The sequence below is a fragment of the Gymnoscopelus microlampas genome (assembly GCF_963454915.1).
Source record: "Gymnoscopelus microlampas genome assembly, chromosome: 19".
Taxonomy (NCBI): domain Eukaryota; kingdom Metazoa; phylum Chordata; class Actinopteri; order Myctophiformes; family Myctophidae; genus Gymnoscopelus; species Gymnoscopelus microlampas.
The window spans coordinates 37,715,283-37,728,474 of NC_139956.1; the positions used below are offsets into that span (position 1 = coordinate 37,715,283).

Genomic DNA, 13,192 nt, shown 5'->3' on the forward strand with positions numbered 1-13,192 from the left:
CCATCATTAAAGTCCAGATGAAACTGCATTTCTAGAGTATCTTACTTAATATTGTGATGTTCTGAGTAAAACAGGATAATGCAAGAGGTACATAACATTGGGAGGAATTTGATTTGGACGTTTAAAAGTGGGCGTGTCATAACAAACATGGAGAATTACAGTTCAATAACACATATATAACAGCATCTGCTGTGTTATGTGTTGTGATGCTGTTGCTTATATGGTCATTTAACATGATACTACATATAATACAAGATGTGATATCCATAATACAAGATAATAGGCATTCTTTACACCTGATGTGCAAAATCTCTTGGGGTTCAGTGCTTGATGGTAAAGCGCTTGAGTAAGAAACTGATTCCACTTTTCTCCAAGCTTTATTTTTGTATTACATTTCTGTCCCTTTTTTATGTCATTTACTTACTTACTTAAGTGTTTATTTTTTTCAGTCCAAATCAATAGCCCTCTTCATCTCCTGCCTGTATTTTACCCACATGAGGCACAAGGTTACTATGATATGCTGTTAAGTTTGTCCTCTGCATTTACCCATCCGAATTATTAGGAGCAGTGGGCGTTATTAATTCAGCAGCAATGCGAGCAGTTAGGGGTTAAGTGCCATGCTCAGGGACATGTTGACTCATAGACTGGGCGGTCCGGGGGAGAGAATTGGCGACCTTCTGATTCCCAGACGACCTCTCTACTCATCAAGCTATGACCCCCCCGTCTCCTCACATATTTAACATCCCAACATCTCCCTCTCATGCAGAATGCTTCTAATAGCTTCTCAACAGTGAAATGTTCCTCCTCTCCTCTTCCTTCTGACTCTGAGTGTTAGCTGAGTACTTTGTGCTGTTGAGTGGAGGCAGGGGCACAATAAAGAAGCAAGGCTAATGGGAATTAGCAGGCATCTCCACAGGGGGCGGCGGTCGGCGGAGCCCCCCGGTTCAAGGCCGAGGGGAGGTTACTCTCCCCCGGTGACAACATGAAGGCCTGCCTGCCTCTGTCAGCCGCTGTCACATTATAGCCTGAGACGTGCGGAGAATCACAAGGTGGATCCTGCTTAGCTCGCTGCTCCAAAGACCTCACCGCACAGAGGAACACAACCCTTCATTATTTACAGGACAAGGTGTAACCTTTCATTCAGTCTGAATGCAAATGGTGTTTGTTTTTTGTTTTTTCTCACGGTGGCTGTCAATCCAGAGAGAGACTGGATGCAGGAGTTGAACTCTGATACACAGTTGAGGTCAGAGCGATGGTGAACGACATGAGATGAATGTATGTTAACAGGATGTCATTACCTCTGTGATGCAGAGACCTTGAGGTTGACTGCACCACACTGTAAAATACACAGTGTTCATTTAACTCTGAGGACAATAATTCTCTGAGTTGGAAATAGCAATCTCTATAAATGCTTCATCTCAGTACAAAAGTGCTTCACAAGAACAACGTTGGTGTAATTAACAGATTCACTGAAGAAAGCAAGTTTTTACAAGATTTTCAACTATCATCCAACCTCTGTACTGTATAATACTGCACTGTATTATATTGTACTGTACTGTATCTCAGCCAGTGTACGAGAGGCCAACTTGGCAGTGACTGTGTTTATTTTATCCTGGTTGTAACCCAGAGGTTTGGTCTGGACCATGGAATGTAGGTCAGAGAGGAGGGAGAACCATTTGGGGGGGATTAGATCATGGTAATAGATACTGTACGGGGCAGAATGGGGGGGGGGGGGGGGGGTCTTACGTAAGTACTGCTGGCTGCCCTAAACAGGACTCAGATAATGAATTACTCTACGCTGGCAATTCTGTAGACAGCGCACGCACGCTCGCACGCACGCACGCACGCACGCACGCACGCACGCACGCACGCACACACACACACACACACACACACACACACACACACACACACACACACACACGGCAGTAGCTACACTATGTCTGTGTTTCCTGTAAAGGATGTGTTTAATCTTAATTAAAAATGTTTGGTTGCAGGTTAGGACCAGATGAAGTGTAAACTGTCACTTATTTCTCAAATCCGATCTTTTGGCCCGACTGTTCACACTGCATTTGCAAGTGACCAGATCTGATCTGTCACAGATCTGTGTGTTCAGACTAGAGTTCTTCACGGGCCCCCCGATTCCGAAAATACCCGAGAGGACACGAGACCCGTACGGGTCTGATCCGTGTGGGCGGGTCGGAATCGGTCAGTATTACCTCGAAACTCGGGTCTGTCTAACATTATGTGTAATACCCGAGTGGATCCGAGAAGACCCGCAGTATGCCTGCTGCGTGTGCGCGCGGCTGCACTAATCAGGGGAGAAACGCAATGAAGTGCTGTTTAACTTGAGTGTGATGTTTTAGACTGACCTGGGATCAGGTTTAGTGCAGCAGCGACATGAATGGCTGTGCATCTTGCATGATGTTTTAGGCTGGTAGCTCAAAAAAGTTGAGCTACGCAATGCATGCGCACCAGCGGTGTTTACTTAAGTAAAAGTATCAATACTGGAATGCAGAAATACTCTATTACAAGTAAAAGTCCGGAACGACGCGACGCAGTGTGAGCTTGTAGCTATTAGTACAGTACTTGAGTAAATGTACTTAGTTACTGCGCACCGCACCGTACTGCAAGGCAAGCCAGGTGCCAGCCAGGCTGATTTGAAAACACCGGTGTGCATTCATGGATTCCTCTAACACCGTTGTCCTCAATGAACAAGGTGAAAGCAAAGCTTTAATCATTAAATGGTCAGTGGTCAATAGGTCTGCTATTATTTCATAAAGTCTACATTTATTTACAAAGAAAACCTTTTGTCACATATATTACATTAATACCTTTGCGCATATTTATTTATTTTTGTATTGTTTCATATGCGCTTTTTTGAAGGGGTGTCTGCAGGGTCGGGGTCTGTAAAATCTCGGAAATAAGCGAGTTTCGGAACAAATTTCACCAGTCCAATTAGGGTCCGGGTCCGTAAAAAAAAAAAAGGTCGGAACGGGTCGGAATCGGACAAAACTGTCACGGGTCCACTAGGGTTTGGTTTTGTTATTGGATTTTTTTTTTCGGAACGGGTCGGAATTGGATCAGATTTCACATTTCATTTCGGTTCTGGACCGTTTTTTTTTGGACCCGTGAAGAGCTCTAGTTCAGATTGATTTAAACAACGTCAACCCAAAGCCGCCCTGCGTTGACATATCTGCTTTGGTTACCGTGGTAACGACGTAGGCGTCATGACGTCATGACTTCTATCTCTTTATATGTGTTCTTAAAATTCTTTATTTTCCTCTCACACTGCAGATAGGACCTTTTGAACCCATTTTCTGCCATGCCGTGAGATATGTCTTCATATATTTCTTTGTTCCTATACATTCCTACAAGTTTTGCTTGTACTGAGTCATCCCCCCAAAGTGCCAGGAGACATTGAATATCTCCATCTGTCCACTGAATGCTGCTCGCCATTTCTTCTGTAAAACTTATGCTGCGCTATTGTTTTGTTTTCATTACACCCCTTGCGCTCTCGTAAATCAAAATCAATTCTTGCGCTCTGCAATGACGTCAGTGGCGCTTGGGTTGCGTTGCAAGTGATGTTTTGGACAGTTTGATATGTGACTTGGGTGGTTAGATCAGGTTACTGCGTTCAGACTGCAGCTAGAAATCAGATTTGAATCAGATTTGAAACCACCTCTGAATGTGTCTCAAGTCGGATTCGTAAAAATCGGATTCCATGTGACCTCTCTCTGTTCAGACTACATAAAACTAATCGGATTCCAATCTGGAAATGGCACAGATCTGATTCAGGCTGGATTCAGGCTGGATTTGTCTGCCAGTGTAAATGGAGCCTTAGAACCTCCAAGATCGTCGGCTTTGGAAAAACAAGTTTAGAGAGAGCAGGTGTTTTTAAGCACCCTCCTGGCAATCGGTCCTGTTGTCTTAGCCTCCCATTGATTTATGTGTTTCTACTTGTGGAACTCCTTTGTTTAAACTGGGCTGTAGCCCCATGGCATCTCCACTTTAATTGCCATTACAATCAATAACAAGCTTTGCTCAGTTAATCTGCACTTAATCCAGCTCGGAAATGTCAGCTCAGCTCCTAGGAAGACTGCTTCAGAGCTGAACTGATGATGAACGTTCTTTGTACATGTCTTCAACAGGAACCACATGAGAACAGGATATGAAGGTTGAGTGTTTATGCATTCGACAGCAACTAAAGATCTTTCTAAAGACAGATGAAGAGAGGATGAAGGTTGAGTGTTTATTGTGTTTATACATGTCTTCAAACAGGAATGTTGAATGTCTTCAACAGGAACAAAAGCTCTTCACAAAGACAGATGAAGGTTGAGTGTTTATAGATTCATTCAACAGGTAAAGTGTGGGAACAATGGAGCTACTTCACAGGAAGTCTGAATAATTTGGAAAGAATATTGCAAACCTTCAAAAAGTCCAACAGATGATTGTAGGCCAGTGGTTAGAGTTTGCAACACGCATGGCTGAACAACTATAGTGCTCTACAACTGATGTCACAGTGAGGTCTGAATTGTGCGTTGACCCAAAAACCAGGACCTGGGTTTTAAATAACACCATATTCCTCTATTACAGTTGTTCACAAGGCAAGGCAAGTTTATTTGTAAAGCACATTTCAACACAAGACAATTCAAAGTGCCTTAAACAAAACAGTAAACATTAAGACAGCGACATTAAGTCAGCAAAATGAACACACTATGAAAGCGCATTTGAATATAACAAAATCAAAAACAAGTACAAATAAAACGGAAAGATTTAAAAGTAAAATTAAGAATTGTTTAGAAAAAGACTCAGTGGCAATCAAAAAGAGTTTCAGCCTTAACGTTTTAGCAGAGCTTCCGTTTCCTGGGAGTTTGTTCCAGATATGTGATGCATAAATACTAAACATGATTCTCCATGTACAGTATGTTCCAGTTTTGATTGTTCAGTTCTGATTCGCAACCTTTTCTGACCTACTTTTGTGTCACAACGTAAAAGTTGAGAGCCATGGGACGGACTGGAACATAATAGAACACACTGTTGAATGAACATGGAAGCAATACAGAGATGGTAGAATGGATAGAGGACAATACAAGTATAAGGAGAGAAGGTGAAGAGAGATGGAGCGAGTGGAAGACAGAGACTGGAGAACAGGTGGTGGTGTTTGAGTGGTGTGAGTGGAGTCGTAGTGGAGCTCCGCTGGAGTGTGTTCAGGAAGTCCTCAGAAAATACACAACAACAGCTGTGTGGCTCTAACACGTCACATAGAAGTGTGAATCCCTGAAGTGTGAGTCCCTCTTGTGGCCTTTCGTTGGTATTTGGATGATCTCATTATAGGGTGATGTCTTAAAAAATGAAATTCAATTGATGTCTATGATGCCTCCATGATCTGTGATATTTGTACTGATTTTGTTGTGAACCACTGATCTGACTGTGACTGTGATACTGTGTAATTGATTGATTGTCAAGCAAGTACCTCCCCCCCTACACAGGTGGGGATGATTTGTGTATGTTTAAAAGAGGTGCATGCACCCCCAGTATCACTCTTTTAATCTGCTCTGAGGAAGGCTACGGCCGAAACGCGTTAGCGTTCACATCTCAATAAAATGAGAAACCACATCTGAGCCACTGTCTTGCAATTTTATTTTGGGGTGCCGCTTTTTTCCACTTAGGTGGTTTTCTTTTGATTGATTTACATAGCTGAGCACCCACTGCCTAAACTAAGAAGGCATCCAGAGGAAGCGCACCGGTTTTCCTTTCTTATACGTCACATAGACGTTGTGCATTTGGACAAAGACATTTGTGTGGATGTGCACACACTGCACACACATTTTCATTACACACCAACTCGTGCTGGCGTGCACATAATGTATGTACAAACATCTGCATTTCAGTACTTACCAACTACAACCTTACCATACATCCTTATGTTAACCATAACCTAACCCTATCCGGTAGTAGACGCAAAGGAGACTCTTTGTGTATCCTACCGGATAGACCACCGGTAATTAGATTATTAGCTTAGGAATGCGACAAAAACTAAAAACATCTCCATTAATTCGATGCTTCATGGGGTGTGTAATTGATAGGAAATACGATTTTTTTTTGGGGTGAACTACTCCTTTAATACAGCATTTACTTGTCCTCAAACACTGCTCACCGAGCAGGATGAGAAAAGCGTATTGAAACAGGAAGGGTTGCGTAGCCCTCCTAAGAACATCTGATGCACCATTAGCCTTCATCTATGACAGGCCACCGGGTCACGATGGCATGCTTTTTCGTTGGGACCAATTAACGTTAGTTGGGGACTCGTGGTTGCCCCTGGCACAGCAATGTGACCATTAAGCTGTCAGGTTGTGGCTAGTTGTGAGGTTTATTTATTTTTTGCTTTTAGTTCAGCCTTCTGATTGTCCATCCACAGCAGGGAGTTTGTTTATCTGTTGCCACCAGGAGGTGGTGACTACAACGCCATTAATGAGTGAATACTAGTATCTTGAGAAATATGCTGTTAATGGTAAGAATGTAGGGGCTAGAAATGTTAACAGAGGAATTATGTGCCGGCTGTTTTCTCACAAATTAAATCATTTTCTCTGTATTCTCAACGTGCTGCTGAAGCTGTTGGCAGATGCACCCCATGGGGCACCTAATTCACCTTAACGTAACACGACATGCAGTAAATGCTTTAAACAAATGAATGCATTTTCTCTCCAGTTCCCCTGTGCAACCATGTGTTGCTTGTCGGCAGCATAATTTGCAACAGTTTTTCTCCCCACTGGTTCCTTACAGTTCAGTATTCATCTGTTTCCCTGATTGAGTCAAGTTGTCTGCTGTAGTTTTGAATCATGGCCCCCAGATGCAAGCTGTGTTTTTCCAGATGTCCCTGGGTTGGCCAGAGAGAGATAATGTAATTAACTGTAGCTCAGCCCTTGATATTTTCCACAGTCTATACAGTCTAAGCCCTTAATTCATCCTCTGTCCTGTACATTAAAACACCATAATCACCAGCGAGCATTCCTCTTTGATATTCAGAAAATAATGTCTGTGTGTTCTAATGTAGCTATGGGGACCGCCCGGCCCCAGTGTGTTCTAATGTAGCTATGAGGACCGGCCACAGTACCTGTCTGTGTGTTCTAATGTAGCTATGAGGACCGGCCTCAGTGTGTTCTAATGAGGACCGGCCACAGTACCTGTCTGTGTGCTCTAATGTAGCTATGGGACTGGCCCCAGTCAGCCTGGTAAACCCTCCCTCCGGAAATCTAATTTGTAATTTATTTCAGGAGTAAGTCTAGCATGATCGCGCATTCTGCAATTTTGGCTGTGGGCTGGAGTTGGGCGGGAGTAATACCGTTGACTGACAACCCCTTCAGCCAATCAGCAGTGTCCCACTTCAGCCAGTACATTTTTACCACCTCCAGACTAATGTGACGCAACGGGACTTTTGAGACGGCCATGCCCAAAATAGGTTGCCTTATTAGGATACATGCGTGTCACTGCCCACCCATGCCGGTTCTCTAAATTTTTATTTTTAAATAGGCTCTGTCATGATTAATTGACCACATAAGTTAAACAACTAAATTCTATCCAAACGATATCTTAAAAGTAAATTCCGTGCCTCAAAAAAGAAGTTTGAGAGCGTTTTAAAACCGAAAGTAAAACGTTTAACTGCCCACAGAAAACAATGGCGGCTCATTCCATTTTTGTCGGCTGCACTCGGTCCCATTCGAGCTCACTCGAACTCGCCACCTGATTGGCCAACTGTCGCTGTCAATCACAGAACGATGAGCGACGACGCTGATAGGCTCGTCCATTTGGTGAACGGGCTAGAAACGCCCGGACAAGCCTTCAGGCCAGACTCCTTCCTGAAATCAAATGGAAATTAGATTTTCCGGAGGGAGGGACTTTACCAGGCTAGGCCTGCAGTACCTGTCTGCTATGATTTGTTTCTCATCCTTATCTCCTTAGTTTCAGCTCCAAGCGGCACTCTGCTCTGTGAAACTGATATGATGAACGGTCCCTCGTGGTCCTCTTCTGTAATTGTCTGAGCACAATACGCCCGGTTCAGGGGACGGCAAATGTTCAATTACGCCTGTGTTGTTGTTGTTGTTGTTTTTTAGCCTCCTTGTTAAGCACTGAGCAATTTTTCTAACGTCACAGATAAGTATGTGTACATAATGTTCCATTCGGCCCCATTAAGTAAAACACGTGTGTGTGTGTGTGTGTGTGTGTGTGTGTGTGTGTGTGTGTGTGTGTGTGTGTGTGTGTGTGTGTGTGTATGTATTATCCGTCAGAAGGGTAGTGGGTCTCTCTCTCTCTCTCTCTCTCTCTCTCTCTCTCTCTCTCTCTCTCTCTCTCTCTCTCTCTCTCTCTCTCTCTCTCTCTCTCTCTCAGCTCTTGGCAGCAGTTCATGCACAGACAGAGCTAACAGCTGTGCTCTATGATGGTGATGTTGTATTGTGTTGTGTCAGCTTGCTGTGTGTGCGTGCGTGCGTGCGTGCGTGCGTGCGTGCGTGCGTGCGTTCTATCAGCTCAGCAGTCCAGTGAACACTTGCCAAATGGACTGAATTAACAATCACTCACAGTCCTGTTATTTGCATCCATGGATTCCTTGCATTGTGTCTGTGCTTTATGGTGTCTCTGTGTATTATTAAATATAGAATAGGTTCTAATAAAAAATCACGACATGCTATCCCCAGTCATTTTTGCCCATGCAATGTTTACTGTGTGGGGCAAAGGGGACCCAGAAATGGTCCTTGCAGCTGCCTATTTGTCACAGTGTGACTTTAACACAGACCTGCATGCTCCCACAAACCAGCAGGCTCAAACTAGGGACACAGCAGAAACCTGGATTTAGACAAACTGTCCTACCCACAGCTGTAATCTGCAACTCCGAAGCCACACCATAAAGTCCTGTCAGCCATCAGCAGGACTCCAAAGCCCTTTCAAAAGCCACCAGACACACAGAGAAGTACTGGATGAATTCCAAATATAGAAGAAAGAAAAATACAAATACATAACTAGAAATGCTACATTGTGGTTGTATGCCTCTGCCAACCAGTTGCAGTTTACATCGTGTCTGTGTCTGTCACTCATGTATACATGTAGCGAAGTTAATGTGTTTTGTGCGGTCACAGTGATAAAAAAAATACATTATTGAATTAATTTTGTAACATTTTCTTGCTTGGTAAAACGGTGAATGCATCACCCATCACAGATGTGTATTTTCTCATCAGCATGTGTTCGTGACTCAGAGCCGAGCCGTTCCAACATGTCATCTCAGGCGAACCAACCACATCCTTGTTGAGATATTCACACCTTAAACACAACAGCATTTGTTTCTGTGAAAATAATATTCACACCTTAAACACAACAGCATTTGTTTCTGTGAAAATAATATTCACACCTTAAACACAACAGCCAGCGTTAGGAGTGTTTCTGTGAAATGACTCGACACCCATCAGCCACATCCTGCACAAACCGATCTGAATAACACAGACGCAGAGACAGAGAGAGAGAGAGAGAGAGAGAGAGAGAGAGAGAGAGAGAGAGAGAGAGAGAGAGAGAGAGAGAGAGAGAGAGAGAGAGAGAGAGGAAGTAACTTACCTCGGAGAGGCTTATTATCGCAGGAGTCTATCCCCATTTCAATGTGCTACGCCCCTGGGAGATGGATATAAACTAGAGAGATAGAGACACTGCTTGTTACTCTACACATCACACCTTCATCAATATGACATCGGACCAGTCCAGAATCTCAAATAGTGGTGTCATCGAGTGCAACTTAAGTGATCACAATATCATCTTCTGCACTCGTAAAATTTCACATATCTGTAGTTTATTGTCACAGCACAATCAGCTGAAGATCTATGGAACACTACTCTAGTGAAGCTCTAACAGCAGCTCTTGAGAAAATGGACTGGTCCTGTGTTCTAAATTGCACCTTGGCTGAGGAGACCTGGTCGTGTTTCAAATCTGCATTTTTGTATTGGATACCTTGGATGAAGGGAGACATTTGAGTGCCATATAACTCAGAAACAAAAGTTACTCTGAGTACAGGAAAAACTAAAATGAGCAACCACTTGAAAAGAACAGAAAACTATGTAATGTAATTAACAAATCATAAATGCCTAATGCTTTTTTTTTCTCGCATTTTTTTTTCTTTTTCACCCAGTGCCAATTGTTTAAGTAATCCTGGGCGCTACTCTCCCTCTGCCAGGCTAGGGAGAGCCCAGAGCCGAGCTCATGCCTCCTTCAATGCATGAAAGCTAACGAGCCTTCTAATCACCCGACAGGGGGGAGTTTCCCCGGTTGGACGTAGTGTGTGGAAGGAACACGTTATTCCAACCAGTTCCTTTCCCCTCCATCAGGTGCCCGGCTGACCAGGGGGGGGCAACAATGATCTGGTACCACCCACTCATAAAACAAACATGGGTAAATTCTCCTTCTACAGCACTGCCATGCAGGTGTGGAATGCCCTGACCCCATTCCTCAAAAAATGTAGATCGCCGTCGCAGCCCTGAAAATTCACCTTTCAGGAGGCCAAAGGGTGAGGTAGTTATCACTTCTCCCTTAGACAGATCACCCCCCCCTTTCTTTACCTCCATTCCCTCACCTCCCCCCCCACTTTTCTACTCAACACATATAGGGTTTTCTATTGTGATGATATTGAATTTGTTGGTGCTATCTTATATGTTGATGAATAGACCCCTTAACAGATGACTTCACTCTGGTTGCATACTATAAGCGTCATACTGGTTGCAAATGACACCCATTCTGACAGGTCTCGCTAGGGCGCGCAGCACTAGCCAACACACAAGAGGGGGTTGGGGTGCGCTGAAACCAGCGCACCCCGAAACAACAGGTTGAGAATTGATTGCATGAAGCAATCACCTGTGCATCCAGTCTCAATGTTAGTAAACAAATAATTGGTCTATTGAATACCTAGGACCCCAATGGAAACAAGAATGCAAGGGCTTTTTTGGTGTTATCCTTTTAGACAAAGTGTTTGACTGTACTCGTACTGTTTTTACATTTCTGTCTAATAAAATATTCAATCAATCAATCAATCAATCAATCAATCAATCAATCAATCAACCAACCAATCAATCAATCAATCAATCAATCAATCAATCAATCAATCAATCAATGGCATTTCACAGACAACAACATTGAAATGACAAGTGGAGAGGATTCTTGACTGGAGACCAGGAGATGCAGTTCAATCTGTAACTATGGATATCATGTTATTAGTGTGCATTCAGTGATGAGCATATCTCTGCAAGAGCATCTTGCGTCATCAATATGACATCATATTTATACCCAAATGTGGAGTTACACACAGCTCCATATTTGGGACAGACTGATCAGTGGTTTGATGAATACCAATATAAGAGGTAGCGACTTCCTGCTGGAGTGCCAACTTGATACACAAAAGGATTTTGGGGCGTGTGAGAATAGAAGCTCAGCTAATGGAATCAGAGAGGTTCGTTGAGGTGGCGTACGTTGGAACCTGCCTGGCTCTCTCTGGTATGTTCTACTACTTATACAGAAACAAGAGGAAGACAGTGGACAAACTCAACAATGCTCCACTGTTGACCTTAGATGGAAGGCTGACAGACATTGTGAACGACAACCCAGGGAAGTGTCTGCCGTATGTTATCATTGAAGGGACGGTGCAACCTGTGGGAACGCCTCTGAGGAGTCAGTTCCAAGAAGGCACTGTCGGAGTGGTTCACAACGTGCTGCTGAAGGAGTACAGCCTGGTGTGGTCCAGCTGGTCTCAGACATGGATGCACAGTGAGCGAGTGCTGTATGAGAAGGTGAACACAGTGCCCTTCAGCCTGTTGGGATCAGACCAGGCCACTGTCAGGGTGCTGTGTCCTCTGAACATCTCCCAGTTGGACATGGACATCCATGAGAAGTACACACCGTACACTTTTGACGTCTCCGACATCGTAGTGGCTGCCCTGACTTGTAAGAGGCCCGAAGGGCAGCTAGAGACAGAGCGGATGCTGAAGGTGGGCGCTACGCTTACAGGCGTTGGAGAGTTGATCCTGGACACGGATCGGGTCCTGAAGCTGCGTCCCCCGGCTGACGGTTCAGAGTACTTCCTGACCGGAGCAGATGTTCATACACTGCGAATGCAGCAGGAGAGCCAGATGGTAGGATTGAAGGTACTGGCCTCTGTGTTCGCCCTGGCCGGGGCCGCCGTTCTGCTCTGGGTGGGCAGGCGGTACCAACGTACCCTGAGAGACCGGTGGGAGCGCCAACGACTGAGGAGGGAGTTTGAGAGACAGGACCGCGGACCGGCGTCAGAGAATGATTGTGTGATCTGCCTCAGCCGGCCACGTGGCTGCGTCCTGCTGGACTGTGGGCATGTGTGTTGTTGCTTCAGCTGCTACCAGGCCCTGCCGCTACCTGCCGCCTGTCCCATATGTCGACAGAATATCAAGAAAGTAGTGCCTCTCTATCAGGCATGACACACGTAATGACCAAGACATACAGTTCTGGTCACTGTTATTGCCACCCTTGAATGTTTTGTATAACCTGTACAATGTCTTCAGACTTGAAGAGATGCTAACATTAGCTTGGATGAAAATAAAAGTCCCACAGCCTCAACACAGAAAAGTGCCAGGAATACCAACATCTCAGTCGATGGTGACAAAATCCTGCTTGTGGTGGACCAACCTGAGTGAAGCCGTAAGGCTTTACATGGCTGACCTGTCCGATAAGCACATTGCTGTCTCACATTGATCAAAGCTTCCTACTGGGAAGATTCAAGGTCTGGTGATGCCAGTTCTCATTATACCAACTGATGATGTGACCCCTGAAGTTGTGTGACATCACCAAGTTACAAGTCAATAACTATGATGAGTCAAAAACCCCAAGAAAAGATGAAAAGGGTGGTTTTGTTCTAAGACCCCAAGATTGGACCAGTTGGCCCCAAAGAATGAGAGTCAGACATGAAGGCAAAATCAATTCTGCATTACTGAGTGATCCACACGGGACAGTACAGGTTTACAACAAGAAGGCAAATGTTACAATACCAAACAATAGTTTTTATACACAGTTGGACTTCCTGACGTTAGACTTAATGTGTCCATCCAATTGGTTAGGATCCGGACACGTCAGATGGAGATTGATCAGATGTACAGGCGTCAGGGTGTCATAATAATAAGTTGTTGATCATCTTATTGTG

The 13,192-nt window shown here is 44.3% G+C and overlaps 1 protein-coding gene across 1 annotated transcript; it reads left to right on the forward strand.

Annotated features, from left to right (window-relative positions):
* Window positions 1–11,462: 11,462 nt before the first annotated feature.
* On the forward strand, window positions 11,463–12,473 carry LOC311034504 (mitochondrial ubiquitin ligase activator of nfkb 1-A-like; the record flags this gene model as incomplete). The annotated part of the gene is made up of 1 exon (XM_084042383.1): window positions 11,463–12,473. One exon carries the CDS (start codon window positions 11,463–11,465, stop codon window positions 12,471–12,473), a length of 1,011 nt encoding a protein of 336 aa, XP_083898509.1.
* Between the last annotated feature and the right edge of the window lie 719 nt (window positions 12,474–13,192).